This window comes from Aphelocoma coerulescens, unplaced genomic scaffold (assembly GCF_041296385.1).
Source record: "Aphelocoma coerulescens isolate FSJ_1873_10779 unplaced genomic scaffold, UR_Acoe_1.0 HiC_scaffold_75, whole genome shotgun sequence".
Taxonomy (NCBI): domain Eukaryota; kingdom Metazoa; phylum Chordata; class Aves; order Passeriformes; family Corvidae; genus Aphelocoma; species Aphelocoma coerulescens.
This window is the reverse complement of record NW_027184061.1, coordinates 332,402-345,264: the sequence shown is the minus strand read 5'-3', so window position 1 is coordinate 345,264 and position 12,863 is coordinate 332,402. Positions and strand designations below refer to the sequence as shown.

Here is a 12,863-nt window from a genome sequence, read left to right as displayed (position 1 = left end):
CGGGGATGAACTGAGCATGGCCCCCATTCCCTGTGTCCTGCACTGCCGGGGTGGGAGGTGGAGCTGGAAGGAGGGAGGGGTGGGAGGAAGAAGTTCGGAAGGGTCTTCTTCTACTTCGCATTACCCTGCCCTGAGCTTTTGGAGTTTTGTGCCACAAATCTCTCCCCTCGTGCACTCAGCCAAAGGGGTTTGGGGCGGTTTTCCCTTTTTCGGGGAAATCAAAGCCATGCACTGATGCTCCGAATTAGAGGCGGGAGTCGGGAGGCTGCAGGGCTTCCCAAGGAGCCGGAGGCAGCCAACACGCAGGGCTGGGCAAGTCGGGCCGGGAGCAGCGGAGAGCTTTGTTTCCCTTCCCAGCTGAATGGCGGCTCGGGCCGGGCCCGTTCCAGGGCTGTTCCTCAGCTGCGGCTTTCCCCTCACGCAGCCCGGGGGGCGCTGGGAGCGCGGGGCGAGGCTGGGCCGTGTGCAGAGCCCGCCCCTCGCTGCGATTGGGCGGTGCTGCCGTCAGTCGTGGTTCTGGCGCGCTGATTGGTCGGAGCGGGGAGCAGCCCGGGCCCGGAGCCGCCGGCAGGGCGGCCGTGGCGCAGCAGAGGCGCCATTGGCGGAGCGTCTGTGCGGGCCCGGGAGCGGCGGCGGCGGCCGGAGCCCGGTGAGGCGGCGGCGGAGCTCGGAGGCGGCCCCAGCGCAGGTGGGAGCCGCGCTCGGTTCTGGCGGGGCTCGGCGCTGGCTGCGGGCGGAGGGGGCGGCAGGGGGCTGGGGCGGGTTCGTTGTGCCGTGTGGGCGCCGTGTTCGCCCTGGCGTGAGGGCGCTGCGGGAGCGGCTGCCCGCGCTCTCCTTGCCGCTGCTGCCTCGGCAGGAGCCGGTGCCGGAGCAGCGCTGGCTCGTCCCGGCTGCTGTGGGTAGGACAGAGGTGGCTGCCCCGTCGGCGGGAGTGTGCGGGAAAGTTCCCGTGGCCAGAGGTTTGTGTCCCCAGAGGAGCCGGAGGAGTCCTGTAAAAGGAACTTTATTCCTGGAGCAAGGGAGAGGCCACGGGGCATTTCCCGTGGGGTCTGTCCAAGTGTTGGAGGACGCAGCCTCCTTTTTATGCCGATTTCCCCGGCCGCATCTCCGTGTCCCTTTCCCCAGTGGCTGAGGTCCTTGGAAGGTACAGACTTCCCGATGCGCCTGCTGCATGTGCCCCTTAATGTGCACCCCCACTTTGTATAACATCCGATATTCATGGCTCTGTTAAGTCTTTGTTTCCTTTGTTCTCTGTTTCACCACTTTTCCTTGGCCATCTCTTTGCCAAGAGCATTTTGAGTCATTTAATTTTCCACAACCTCCTGGTCCTTCTGCTGAGAGAGAATCTGATGCCATCCCAGGGTGAAATGTGGCGTTGCTCATGGGAGTGGATTGGTGGGTGAGAAGGTCAGGAGCTGGAGCTGTGTGCTTGGTTATGATTTGGAGGACAGCTTGTAATCTAATGATGCATTGAAATGATCACTAGGTTCTCTGGCACCTGGTATGAATTTGTTTGGGTTCCCAGGGGCTGCTCCATGGTGTTGTAGGATTTGTTCTGGTGGCCGTTCATCTTTTCCCCATTTTCGGGCACTCCCTCCATCCAGGGATGCATCAATTGACCTCTTTTCTCTGATTAAATCATCACATCCTTGGATTCCCAAGTGATTTCGCTGACCTTGTGGCAGGAAAAGCAGCCCAGTGGTCAAACCCACCCTGTATAACCCAGACAGTGCCAGCAGATGTTGGAGTGGGGAGAGGGATGATTCCCTCCCGCTTTTGTGAGTGAAGTTCTCCCAACATTCTCCCTTTGCTGTTTTCCTTTGCAGCTTCAGGGATTTCTGTGGCAGAGTCAGAGATGCTCAGTGCGTGCTCTGCCTTTAGCGATGCAAATTCCGTCTGTGCAGGGAGGCAGAGCTTGGGGTGAGGGGCAGAGGGAATCAGCCCAATTCCTCTGGCAGGCAAGGAGAGCCTGGGACATTGTGCACACTTCCCGCAGCAGAGATAATTTGCATTTCTAAAGCTCCTCTGCTGGCTGCTTGGAAGGAAACTTTTCCTCCAGGGCAGCCATCAGGTGACTCACCTATGGGCCCTCCTCCCCCCGCCCCCCTGCCCCCAAGCTGCTCCTTTCCCTTTTTTTTTTTCATGTTTTTTTTTTAAACTGTTTATGAGTTAAAGGGTCTCCTTTAAAGATCTTCCAGTTTTGCACAATGTAACCTACAGGTGAACATCGAAAAACCCATTCCAAAATTCTGCCATCACTAACAGCCATGCACACACATACACAGAAAAACCCCTAAACTAATAAAGATTTTTCTACTTCTTCCCCTAAGACTAAAAATTGACTCTCACACCCCTGGCCCAATCCCAGCTGACAATGTCAGAGTAGGATTATTAAGAAAAAAAATTCTAGTGATATAATCTTGTCAACAAAACTCCTGGAAGATCAAAAACTCTCCAACGACTTTTTTAGTGTTAGAGGATCAAGGCATTCCTTTATTCTGGCCAGGATGTGCAACAGAAATCATTTCATCCACACAGAGCCCGGGTGTGCAGAGAAAATCATTCCATGGCACAGGAGTTTTACTCGAATTTTCCTCAACTTGATGCAGTCTAAACCCATCGAAATCCGTAGGTTTAATGTTCATTGGTTCCAAGTTGGGTAGTTCTTAGTATTTGGTTTCCTGTTGGCCCCGGATGTCTTGGCCTCTGATGTTCATTAGGCCCACACTCCTTGATTTCCTTCGGAGCCTTTTCCAGAGCAGGGGTCTCCAGCTGTGCCGGGGGCAGTGTCTGGGGTAGCTGTTCCTTGATGTTTGCTGATGGGCGTTGATGTTCTGTTGATGGGCGTTATCTTTTGGGTATGTTTTGGGCTGTTCCCAGTCTGTTGAGATGTTAAGCTCATCTCTGTTGAGTGGTGTAACTTCCCTTAAAGTCCCCAGGCAGGGTCTGTGCCAGCCGAGCTTCCTGTGGAAGAGATTTCACAAGAGACAGGATTCTGGCCACAGACTGCTTGAAACAGACATCCCTTATCTCCACCCCGCACTAGGTCGGGAATTCGCAGGGTGAGGAATTGCAAACCTCAATTCCAGGGAGATAATTGAATATCTGCCCTGGGTCTGGCTCTTCTTCTTGCCAAAGCCAAGGGCAGCAGCCGTACCCGTGGCATCTCAGTGCCTGTGGGTGCTCATCCTCTGACAGCTGCTGAGCTTTCTGCAAAATCATTCATTTCTCCAGTGACCCAAACAAGATCGATAAAAGTAAATCCTGATCCTTCCACATCCCGCAGCCTCCTGGGGGCCGGGGGCCACTGCCGGCCCTGCCCGGGGGGTGTTGTGGTCAGGCAGTGCCCGGCGCTGAGCCCCGGCTGCCCCACAACCCCGGCCCGGCCCCGCAGCTCCCCACAGGCCCCCAGCCCGTGCTGCCCTGTCCTGCTGCTCCCCACCACAGAGAAACACCCTAAAATCCTGAACTTCTTTTTCTTTCCTGTCCTGGAACGCGGGGATACAAAAGATCTGGATCAGCTGGCAAATGTTGAGGATAAGATGGCGCTGAAAAGCATCCCTGGCCTCACTTTTTTCTCTTCCTCCTCTTTTCCATCTTCCTTTTCCTTTCTTACCACATAGATTCCTCCTGCTGCTGTTTGCCTTAACCATATTCCTGCACACTCCCTTCAACCAATCCCTTCCCAGCACACCAACACCATCCGTCCCCTGTTGCTGAGACCCCTTCTCGACTTCCCTTTTTACCCCTGCTGGGTGTCCATGTCCTTAATTAGCTCTGGGAGAATGTGCAAACTACCTCAGCATTGTCCCCTTTTGTACAGGAAACGATGTCCATGGTTCTGTTCAGGCTTTGTTGTTGTTCTGGAAGTTGAGGAATTGAGCAGGAGCTTGGCTGAGCAGCAGTGTGTGTCAGTCAGTGCCATTTTGTGGAGCTGCTGGTTTGTGCTGTCACTTGCTTGTGTGCAGGTGCGTGTGGCTGTGTCCGAGCAGATTCAGAGCATGTGTTTGTAAGGAGGCGTTGGTGTTGTTGGTTCGCTGGGGGTGCCCGGTTTTCGGGACATCCCCCCTGGAGCAGGGTGTCCCCCCTTGGTGCAGGCGCGGCCCTCAGGCAGCGCTCAGCCAATCAGAAGGCGCGGCGCTGGTGACTCAGCAGTTGCCAGGCAGAGCCGCAGCGCCCGGCGCTCCCCAGCTGGAGCCCACGTGTGGCCCGGCCTTGGCGCCCCCCGCCAGGGGAATTTGGGGAGGTGGGAGGGGGGGAGCGCCAAGGCCGGGCCGGGCCGTGCTGTGCTGGCAGAAGTGGCTGCGGCGGGGGCCGAGTGCGGGCAGGAGCGGCCGAGAGCCCAGCGCTGCCCCAGCCCGAGCTGCCGCAGCTGCATCGCTGCTCGTGCTGTGCGATCCGAGAGCTCTGGGGGGCAGAGCGAGCCAGGGCTGGGTGCTGGGCCTGGGGGGAGCAGGAGAAAGGCTGGAGGAGCAGGGCTGGAGACCAGAATGGTGAAACGATGCCCGTGGGAGCAGCAGGTGGGATTCTGCAGGAGAAGGAGTAGTGTGAAGAAGAGGAGTGTGACGAAGAGTAGGGATACAGGAGGAGGAGGAGGAGCAGGAAGAGGAGGCACCGCAAGGTTCCAGCACTCGCTGTATCTGCAGCCTCCCCCCGGCCCCAGGAGCGTTGCCCTCCCCATCCAGCAGGTGAGCAGGGAGGGGGATCCACTATTTTCCCGTGGGTGAATCTTGGTGATTCTGAGGTTTCTTGGCCTCCATGTTGGTGCTTTGGTATTTTTGTGGGGGCTGAAATGTTTATATTTTGGAGGGAGTTTTGTCTGAATCTTGATGTTTTGGGAGTTTTTGGTCTGAGTCTTAATGTCTGGGGAACTTTTGAGCTGAGTCTCTGTGTTTCTGAGATTTTTACAGACACAAGATGCCCGGTGATGGACCTGGGCAGGAGGAACCCCCAGCCCATGGTGGTCACCCCTTGTTTTTTCCCCCAAACCAGGATTTGTCAGTCCCAAGGTGTGGCCGGATGGAGGAAGAGGAAAAGCCTCGGAGATGCCACACGAGGAGGGGCTGCAAACGCAGCCCAGAGAGATCCAAGGAGGAAAGAGCCCCCCTGTGCCGGGAAGGCGGCCGGAGATCCAGGGGGAGCTCAGAGCTGGGGGAGAAGCCTCAGGGTGGGGAGAAGCCCCACAAGTGCTTGGAATGTGGGATGGGCTTCAGCTGGAGTTCCAGCCTGATCCGGCACCAGAGGATCCACACTGGGGAGAGGCCCTATGAGTGTGGGGAATGTGGGAAGGGCTTCATCAGGAGCTCCGAGCTGCTCCAGCACCAGGTGATCCACACCGGGGAGCGGCCCTATGAGTGCTTGCAGTGTGGGAAGAGCTTCGGGTGGAGCTTGTAAGAGACGGTCCAAAGATCCCTCATCTGCCTCACGATCATCGCCGAGAACAGAGACTGAGCACAGGAGTCCTGGCCCTGCTGAGGTGGGATGTCTGCCGAGTGTTGCCTAAGGGTGTGCCCGCTGGGAACTGGTACGCATTCCTGAGGAAAATTAGTGCAGGTCGCAATGGACTGCGCCGTTCTTGCTGCCCAGGCGGGAAGGACTGCGCCGAAGCGGAAAGGAACGACCTGCCCTGCACACCTGTCCTGCACACCGGTCTTGTGTGTCTGTCCTGTACCTGTTTCCCAAAGCAACAGACTCCACAACAATGGCTGTAAATTTCCCAACCTCTTGGCCAGTTGCCCCTCGCTTCTGAAAAGGACTAGAAAGGGACTCTCTGAAATAACCAAGTCGGAGAGATCTCCCCCACGGAAAGAAGACGAATCTATTGGCGGAAGACCACGAGGACTTCGTCTCATCCGTTGGTAGCTATTGCCTCCCCCCCCTCTTTTTCTTCCTCCCTACTTTGTCTCTCTCTCTCTCTCCCTTTCTCTCTTCTATTGCATTACTGTGTTGTGGGCACTTAATAAAGGTGCACTGTTTTGATTTAAACTGAAATTTCTTGTGTCCTTTTTACACTCTGAGATCTATAAACGAACCATCACGACCCCCGCTTGCATTAGCGGATCGTGACATTAAACTGGCGTCACGGACAGGATCTGACAGACAGAAGGGGTTGCAAGGTTGTGTGTAGTCTGTAATAGGGGAAGGACGTTTCACTCCAGCCGCACCTAGCCCGACACCCCAAAAGGGGTGAGCGGTGTCTAGAAAGCAAGGGGGGTGACTCGAATTTCCCACAAACTGCACACGCCTGGGTGAAAAGCACCCCATACTCAGTTGAGGGCTCTGTCTTCAGATTTTTTGCAAAGGATCTCTTAGTGTAAAAGGAGGAACTGTGTTTTTTGGTGTGTGCATGAATTTGGACTGCTTGGTGTAGTGAAGAGACAACCATAAGTAACTTAAGGAGTACCTCCCAAGCAGATTTGGTCTCTTCACCCACCCAGGGAAGTGAAGGGAGACACAGCGAAGCTGTGTGTGTGTCGCAGTGTGTAATTAACTTTACCTCCTTGTGGTGGTTTTGATCCTGTCATAAAATGACTGAAAACCCCAGTGCAAAAGTTAAAGCTGCGTTTTATGCTCTGCTAGCAAAACATAATGCCCGGCCCTCTCCGGGAGGGGAAGAATGGGCTCAAAATAACTGGTTTAATTTGGATTATGTGACTGATAGAGTATATTCTTTACAACATGAGACTAGATTTAAATTTGGCCGAAATAAAACCATAATCTGCTCTGTTTTAGGGGCATGCCTTGCGGCAGCCATAGATCATCGCTTAAAGCGATGTACTGAAGAGAAAGCGATCATAGATTCCCTTCAAAGCCTAGTGGAAATTTTACAAAAACAATTAGATGAAGAAAAAAATAAAAATCACTTGCTAGAGGCTGCTTTAAAAGAGGAATATTTTAGAAATTCGAAAAATGCTGACTCACCAAAAGAGACAGAGGAAAAGGAAACTCCTCACATTGACCAAATATACCCCCAAAAAGAACTAATACTAGTAAAAAATTGTGGAGAAAACTGCTGCCCTCATGTGAGACCTCTGATTAAAACTGAATATAATTATATCAATGATGAAGATTTTGAACCGCATATCACCACTAAACAAATACCATACAGTGCTGTTGAATTAGCTAGATTAAAAAAGGAGTATGGGCGGCTTCCCCACGAATCTGAGACAGAATATGTCTTCCGAGTGTCTCTCACCGGAGGAGACCAAATTCAATTAACTGAACAGGAGGCCAGTGGATACTGGGGACATGGAGTTTTCTTGACAACAGGAGACAAACGTGGCACGTGGTCCCTGACTCAGCGTGCAGCCTTCTGGGCCGGGGGACTCAATCCTTTAGAAAGGGGAGACCCTTTAGCTATAATTGGTACCCCCGAGCAACTCCTAGAAAGTGTCCACAAAGCTGCCTGTTTGCAAATGATCCATGAAAGAAAATTAACTCCTGGATATGAATCCCCCATGCAATTACCTGTTAAACCTGCACTGATGACCCCTTTAATTCGAGGCCTTCCAGAATCACTCAAACCTACAGCAATTGCCCTTCAAAAAACCATAGCGGCTGTAGGTCCCGTAGAAAGGCTAGATAGATTCCTTGGAAACCCAAGCGACCAAACTGGATCTACCGATCCTGGGTTTACTCCCTATTCAACCCCCTCTCAGCCGCCAGGTTCACAATCGAATTCACCTGCGGGTGATCGCAAAGTTTGGACATGGAGTGAAGTTGCAAAAGATCTGATTGATTACAGTAGAAAATATGGACCTATAAAAATTCCAGAAGAAAAATTAGACAAAACAAAAGGTGTCAGGTACATTCGGGCTCCTCATGGCGAAAAGCCAGAGAATGTAAAACAGATCTCTAACCGTCAGCATTGGTGGTTATTAGGCATCAAAAAGGGGGTCCCCAGAGATGTGATGGATGGCTTACCCCTTGATAAATTGAGTAAGGTAGTGTCTAACTGGCACTGCCGAAAACCCGTTCTACCAAATCCATCAGTTCAACCCAGTGCACCCCTCCTCCCTCAGAATCTGGGCAGTGAGTCAGACCAACCACTCCCTCAAAGTCTGTGCAGTGAGCCAAAACAACCTCTCCCTCAAAACCAGGGAAACTAGACCCTCCGTCTCTTGTCAGTGAGCGAAGAGATGGAGCATGGGTATACCTGAGAAGGCTCACTAAAAATAAAAAGGGAGATATAATGATCACAGCTATTACAGGCCCTAAACGGGCACCTGTAACTTTTCTAATTGACACTGGGGCACAAATTTCTGCGCTGACAAAGAAAGATGCCCAGAGATGTGGAATTGTCCCAACAAAGAACCGATATTGTGTTTTAAATGCCTTAGGAACGACAGAATCTATGAATGTAGCCCTAGTTAAGCTCATTTTACCTGGGGAAGAAAATCAACTCTCTATTAATATGGTGATTGGAGATATCCCAACCAATCTATTAGGGATGAATGCCCTCGTTGGGAGGCAGTGGGAGGACTCAGAGGGTCTCCTGTGGTCTTTTGGCACACCACGTTTTAACATCAGACTGCTCGAAGCCGCACCCTCCCTACCATTCAGCAAAGTAACTAATGTGAAACAATACCCCCTCCCCCTGGGTGCCAAAGAGGGCATCAAGCCAGTGATACAGGAGCTGCGAGAACAAGGAGTAATAGTTAATACTCATTCTCCTTTCAATTCTCCGGTGTGGCCAGTGCGAAAGCCTAATGGGAAGTGGAGGCTGACAATTGATTTTCGCAGGCTAAATGCCAACACAGACCCTCTCACAGCAGCTGTCCCAAATCTAGCAGAATTGATAACACTAATTCAAGAAAAAGCTCATTCAATTATGGCAACTATAGATGTCAAAGACATGTTTTTTATGATACCTTTACAGCCAGAAGACATGGACCGTTTTGCTTTCACATGGGAAGGACAGCAATACACTTTCACTAGGCTTCCCCAAGGGTACAAACATTCCCCCACCCTGGCTCATCACGCTTTAGCCCAGGAGTTAGAAAAAATACCCAAAGCTGACAATGTGACTGTTTATCAATACATTGATGATATCCTTGTGGGAGGAGATGAAATAGAAGAAGTGAGAGATACCCAACAAAGAATAATCTCCCACTTAGAAAGCCTTGATTTGCAAATTCCCTCAGAAAAAATCCAAAATCCTTCACATGAAGTGAAATTTTTGGGAATTTGGTGGAAAGGAGGTATGACATGTATCCCACCTGATACCCTAACCTCTTTAGATCAGATTAAAATGCCTGAATCCAAAAAAGATCTCCAACATGCTTTAGGATTATTAGTGTTCTGGAGAAAACACATCCCAGATTTTTCCATAATTGCCAGACCTCTTTATAACTTGTTAAGAAAAGGGATAAAATGGGAATGGAGTGCTTCTCAAGAAGAAGCATTGCAATTGTTGATTTTTGAAGCAACAGCTCACCAAGCCCTGGGCCCTATTCACCCTACAGATCCTTTCCAGGTGGAATGGGGATTTGCCTCTTCAGGGCTGTCAGTACACATATGGCAGCGGGGTCCTGAGGGTCCAACGAGGCCTGTAGGTTTTTACTCTCGTGGCTTTAAAGATGCTGAAAAAAGGTACACTACCTGGGAAAAAGGATTATTTGTGGTTAGCTTAGCTCTCATAGAAGTGGAGAAGATTGCACGACAACAACCAATTGTTTTGAGAGGCCCTTTCAAAGTTATTAAGGCAGTCTCTACTGGGACCCCCCCACCTGACGGGGTGGCCCAGAGGGCCTCAGTAAGGAAGTGGTATGCTCAGATTGAACATTATTGTAGCATCTTCTCAGTAACTGAAGGAGCTGTAAAAAATCTGGCAATCCAAGAGACTGAAAACTTGAGTAGCAGTCAGGACAAACCTGCCTCAGCCATCAAAGTAGCCCCTCCTTTTTCCCCCGAACAGTCAGCAAATTCTTGGTTTACAGATGCTTCTGCCAAGCGAGAAGGAAAGGTGTGGAAATACAAGGCTGTAGCCCTGCACACCTCCTCAGGTGAACGAATTATCACAGAGGGGGAAGGCAGCGCCCAAGCTGGCGAGCTGATAGCTGTTTGGAGTGTTTTCCAACATGAGGCACAGAATACTTCTCCTGTCTGTATCTACACCGATTCCTATGCTGTGTTTAAGGGATGTACTGAGTGGCTTCCTTTTTGGCAGCAAAATGACTGGGAAGTTAACAGAATCCCAGTATGGCAAAAGGAAAAGTGGCAAGAAATTCTAAATATTGCAAGTCAAGGGAATTTTGCCGTGGGGTGGGTAGCCTCTCACCAGACAGATGGAAATGCAGCAGGAGAGTGGAACAATAAAGCTGATGAATTAGCAAGACTAAGTCCTTTGAAAAAGGATCAGATTACAGAAGACTGGGAGCACTTATTAGAATGGTTGCATGTAAAAAGACAACACACAGGTGCAAAAGATTTGTACAAAGAAGCCCTTGCTCGTGGGTGGCCTGTTACCAGAGAAATGTGTAAAACATGCATATCAGCTTGTGAACAATGCCGCAGACGGCTGGAAAGACACCCTTTGGAAGATGACCCTCTGCATTTAAGAAAGGGTAAAGGCTTATGGGATGCGTGGCAGGTAGATTATATTGGCCCCTTTAAAAAGTCAGGAGGTAAACACTTTGTACTGGTAGGAGTAGAGATTATATCTGGGTTAGTCCAGGCCGATGCCTTTAAAAGAGCTACAGGAGATAACACTGTCAGAGCATTGCAGGGATGGTTTGGAACTTTCCCAAAACCACAAGAAATTCAATCTGACAATGGGTCTCACTTTACTGCCAAAGTTGTACAGGACTGGGCAAAAAGTGAAGGCATTAAATGGACTTTTCACACCCCTTACTACCCTCAAGCTAACGGCATTGTAGAAAGGACCAATGGTCTCCTGAAACGACTTCTGAAACCACAGGAGGGAAACTGGGATGTTCGGCTATGGGAAGCTGTGAAAGGTGTGAATGATAGATGGGGGGTAAACGGGTGTCCTAAAATCACTGCCTTTTGCCCAACAGCTCCAAGTATAATTCCTTCATTACAGGGACCTAATGATCCTAAGAATCCTGCACACTACCCTGGACAACCTGTTTTGGTAGACCTCCCTACTGTAGGAGAAGTACCATTAGTGCTGAAAAGCCCTCTAAATAAATATGCATGGGTAGCCTCTGATGCCCTAGGGAGAGAGCATCGGATACATACACGCTGGATAATTCCATCATTCTAATTTTTTCTGCCTTTAGTGGCAGACTCTGTTTGTGTTTGCTTTTCACAGAAGAACTCCGAGGGACATAAAAGACCACATAAACCATGATAAAACTGGTGATACTTTTCTGCATCCTACCACAACACCATGGCCAAAAAGCAGCTGAGTGGCCATGGTCTGGTACTACCATTAGGTACACTAGTGCTCTAAGATCCCATCCCAGAGATCGTCGCCCAAACCCAGACACTGCAGTACTGCACGACTCTAAGGTATACCATTCAAATGAATGGGGATGGGACTCAAAAGATTGGACTACAACCCTAAATGGAACAATTGGTGAGAAAATTGAGGTAAGATGCAGAAAAGTAGAAGGACCTTTCTCCGGGAAAGCTTCCACCATTACAATCACCGGGAATTTTCTAAAACCAAATGGGAAAAGTGACCTGCACCCCAACATTACGGCCGAACTCTGCCCTACAACAGAGTGGGCGTGTAACACACAAACCCTCTTCATCCTGTGTTGTCGTCAGAAGAATGTCGGTAACTACAGCCTAGACCCCAGTACCAACAATGTCCAAATCACGAAGCTTTGCAAAAATGAACCAACTGACTGCTGGTATAACTTTACTCTAACTAAATCAGCCTATGTAACATGCAATTGGCAAAATAACCAGACAGATCAGCCAGGTTTGAAAGGTTTAACTTATAAATTCAAAATAAATGCTGTAGCAAAGCCCATACTAAGTGTAGTAATTACGTACCATGGTATAAGTACCTCCCTCGTACTAGATGACAAGAACAACGTTTTTCCTCCCTTTATGGTAACCCAAGGTGATGATGTTTCAATACGATGTAGACTAATTGGTAGATCTTTTACTAAACCTATACACAGTTATAGCATTGGACCTCATGACCGCGTTTTGTTTTGTGAAATTCAAAACCAAGATTGTTGGCTAAACTTAACTGATGTGCAATTTTCCCATAAAGTCATGTGTGGTAAAAACGATACAAAACACTGGGGAAAACTCAATGTCAATGTTGTAATACCTACCACCCAACCACCGGTTATGCTGAGCCCAAGAATTTTTAAAGTTGGACCATATACAATCAGGAAAACAGGCCAACAACAAATACTATTTAATCCAGCATGGTCTCTTAAACAAGTCAAATTGCTCATGCAAAACAATGTCTCAGAAGTTCAGCCAGCTTGTTCACCCTTTCTGCAAACTTCCTTCGAGGGGTGGACAACCTGGTTGCGAAAGCGAAACCCTTCTAAGAAACGAACGCAAAGAGACATAACCGGTGTCATGGGAACAGGATTGGGAATCTTAAATAGTATTGATTCAGAAGTATTAATGAATAAATTAATTGCCACAACTACAGATTTGACTAAAATACAACAACCACTGCAGTCATCCCTATTAGCCTTGGGAAGCCATCAGTGGTTGTTATCAAACATATTACCAAATTGGGAAAAGGTAAATGTGAATGACCACAAATTGATAATTGACGCACTCGATGCTACACAAAATAACATTTCTTTAGCTCTCAGCTGCATCCAGGCTCAATTATGGATGCAGTCAGTTGCTGCCTCAATTATAAGAGAAGGCGAAGAAGGCACTTTTCCTACTGAAATTCGGAAAATAATCTGGGACAG

General features: G+C 49.7%; 2 protein-coding genes across 2 annotated transcripts in view; both read left to right on the top strand.

Annotated features, from left to right (window-relative positions):
• The window catches only part of LOC138102423 (zinc finger protein 420-like), a gene marked incomplete at its 5' end in the record, with an annotated part of 136,050 nt that overhangs the window by 118,956 nt on the left and 4,231 nt on the right, over positions 1-12,863 (top strand). The window contains 2 exons of the mRNA XM_069000134.1: positions 5,167-5,390; positions 9,501-9,527. Of these exons, the coding sequence (XP_068856235.1) occupies positions 5,167-5,390; positions 9,501-9,527 (251 nt within the window). The remainder of the gene's footprint in view (positions 1-5,166; positions 5,391-9,500; positions 9,528-12,863) is intronic.
• On the top strand, positions 6,260-9,990 carry LOC138102440 (uncharacterized). Its single transcript, XM_069000149.1, has one exon. It carries the CDS (start codon positions 6,528-6,530, stop codon positions 8,106-8,108), a length of 1,581 nt encoding a protein of 526 aa, XP_068856250.1. The 5' UTR covers positions 6,260-6,527; the 3' UTR covers positions 8,109-9,990.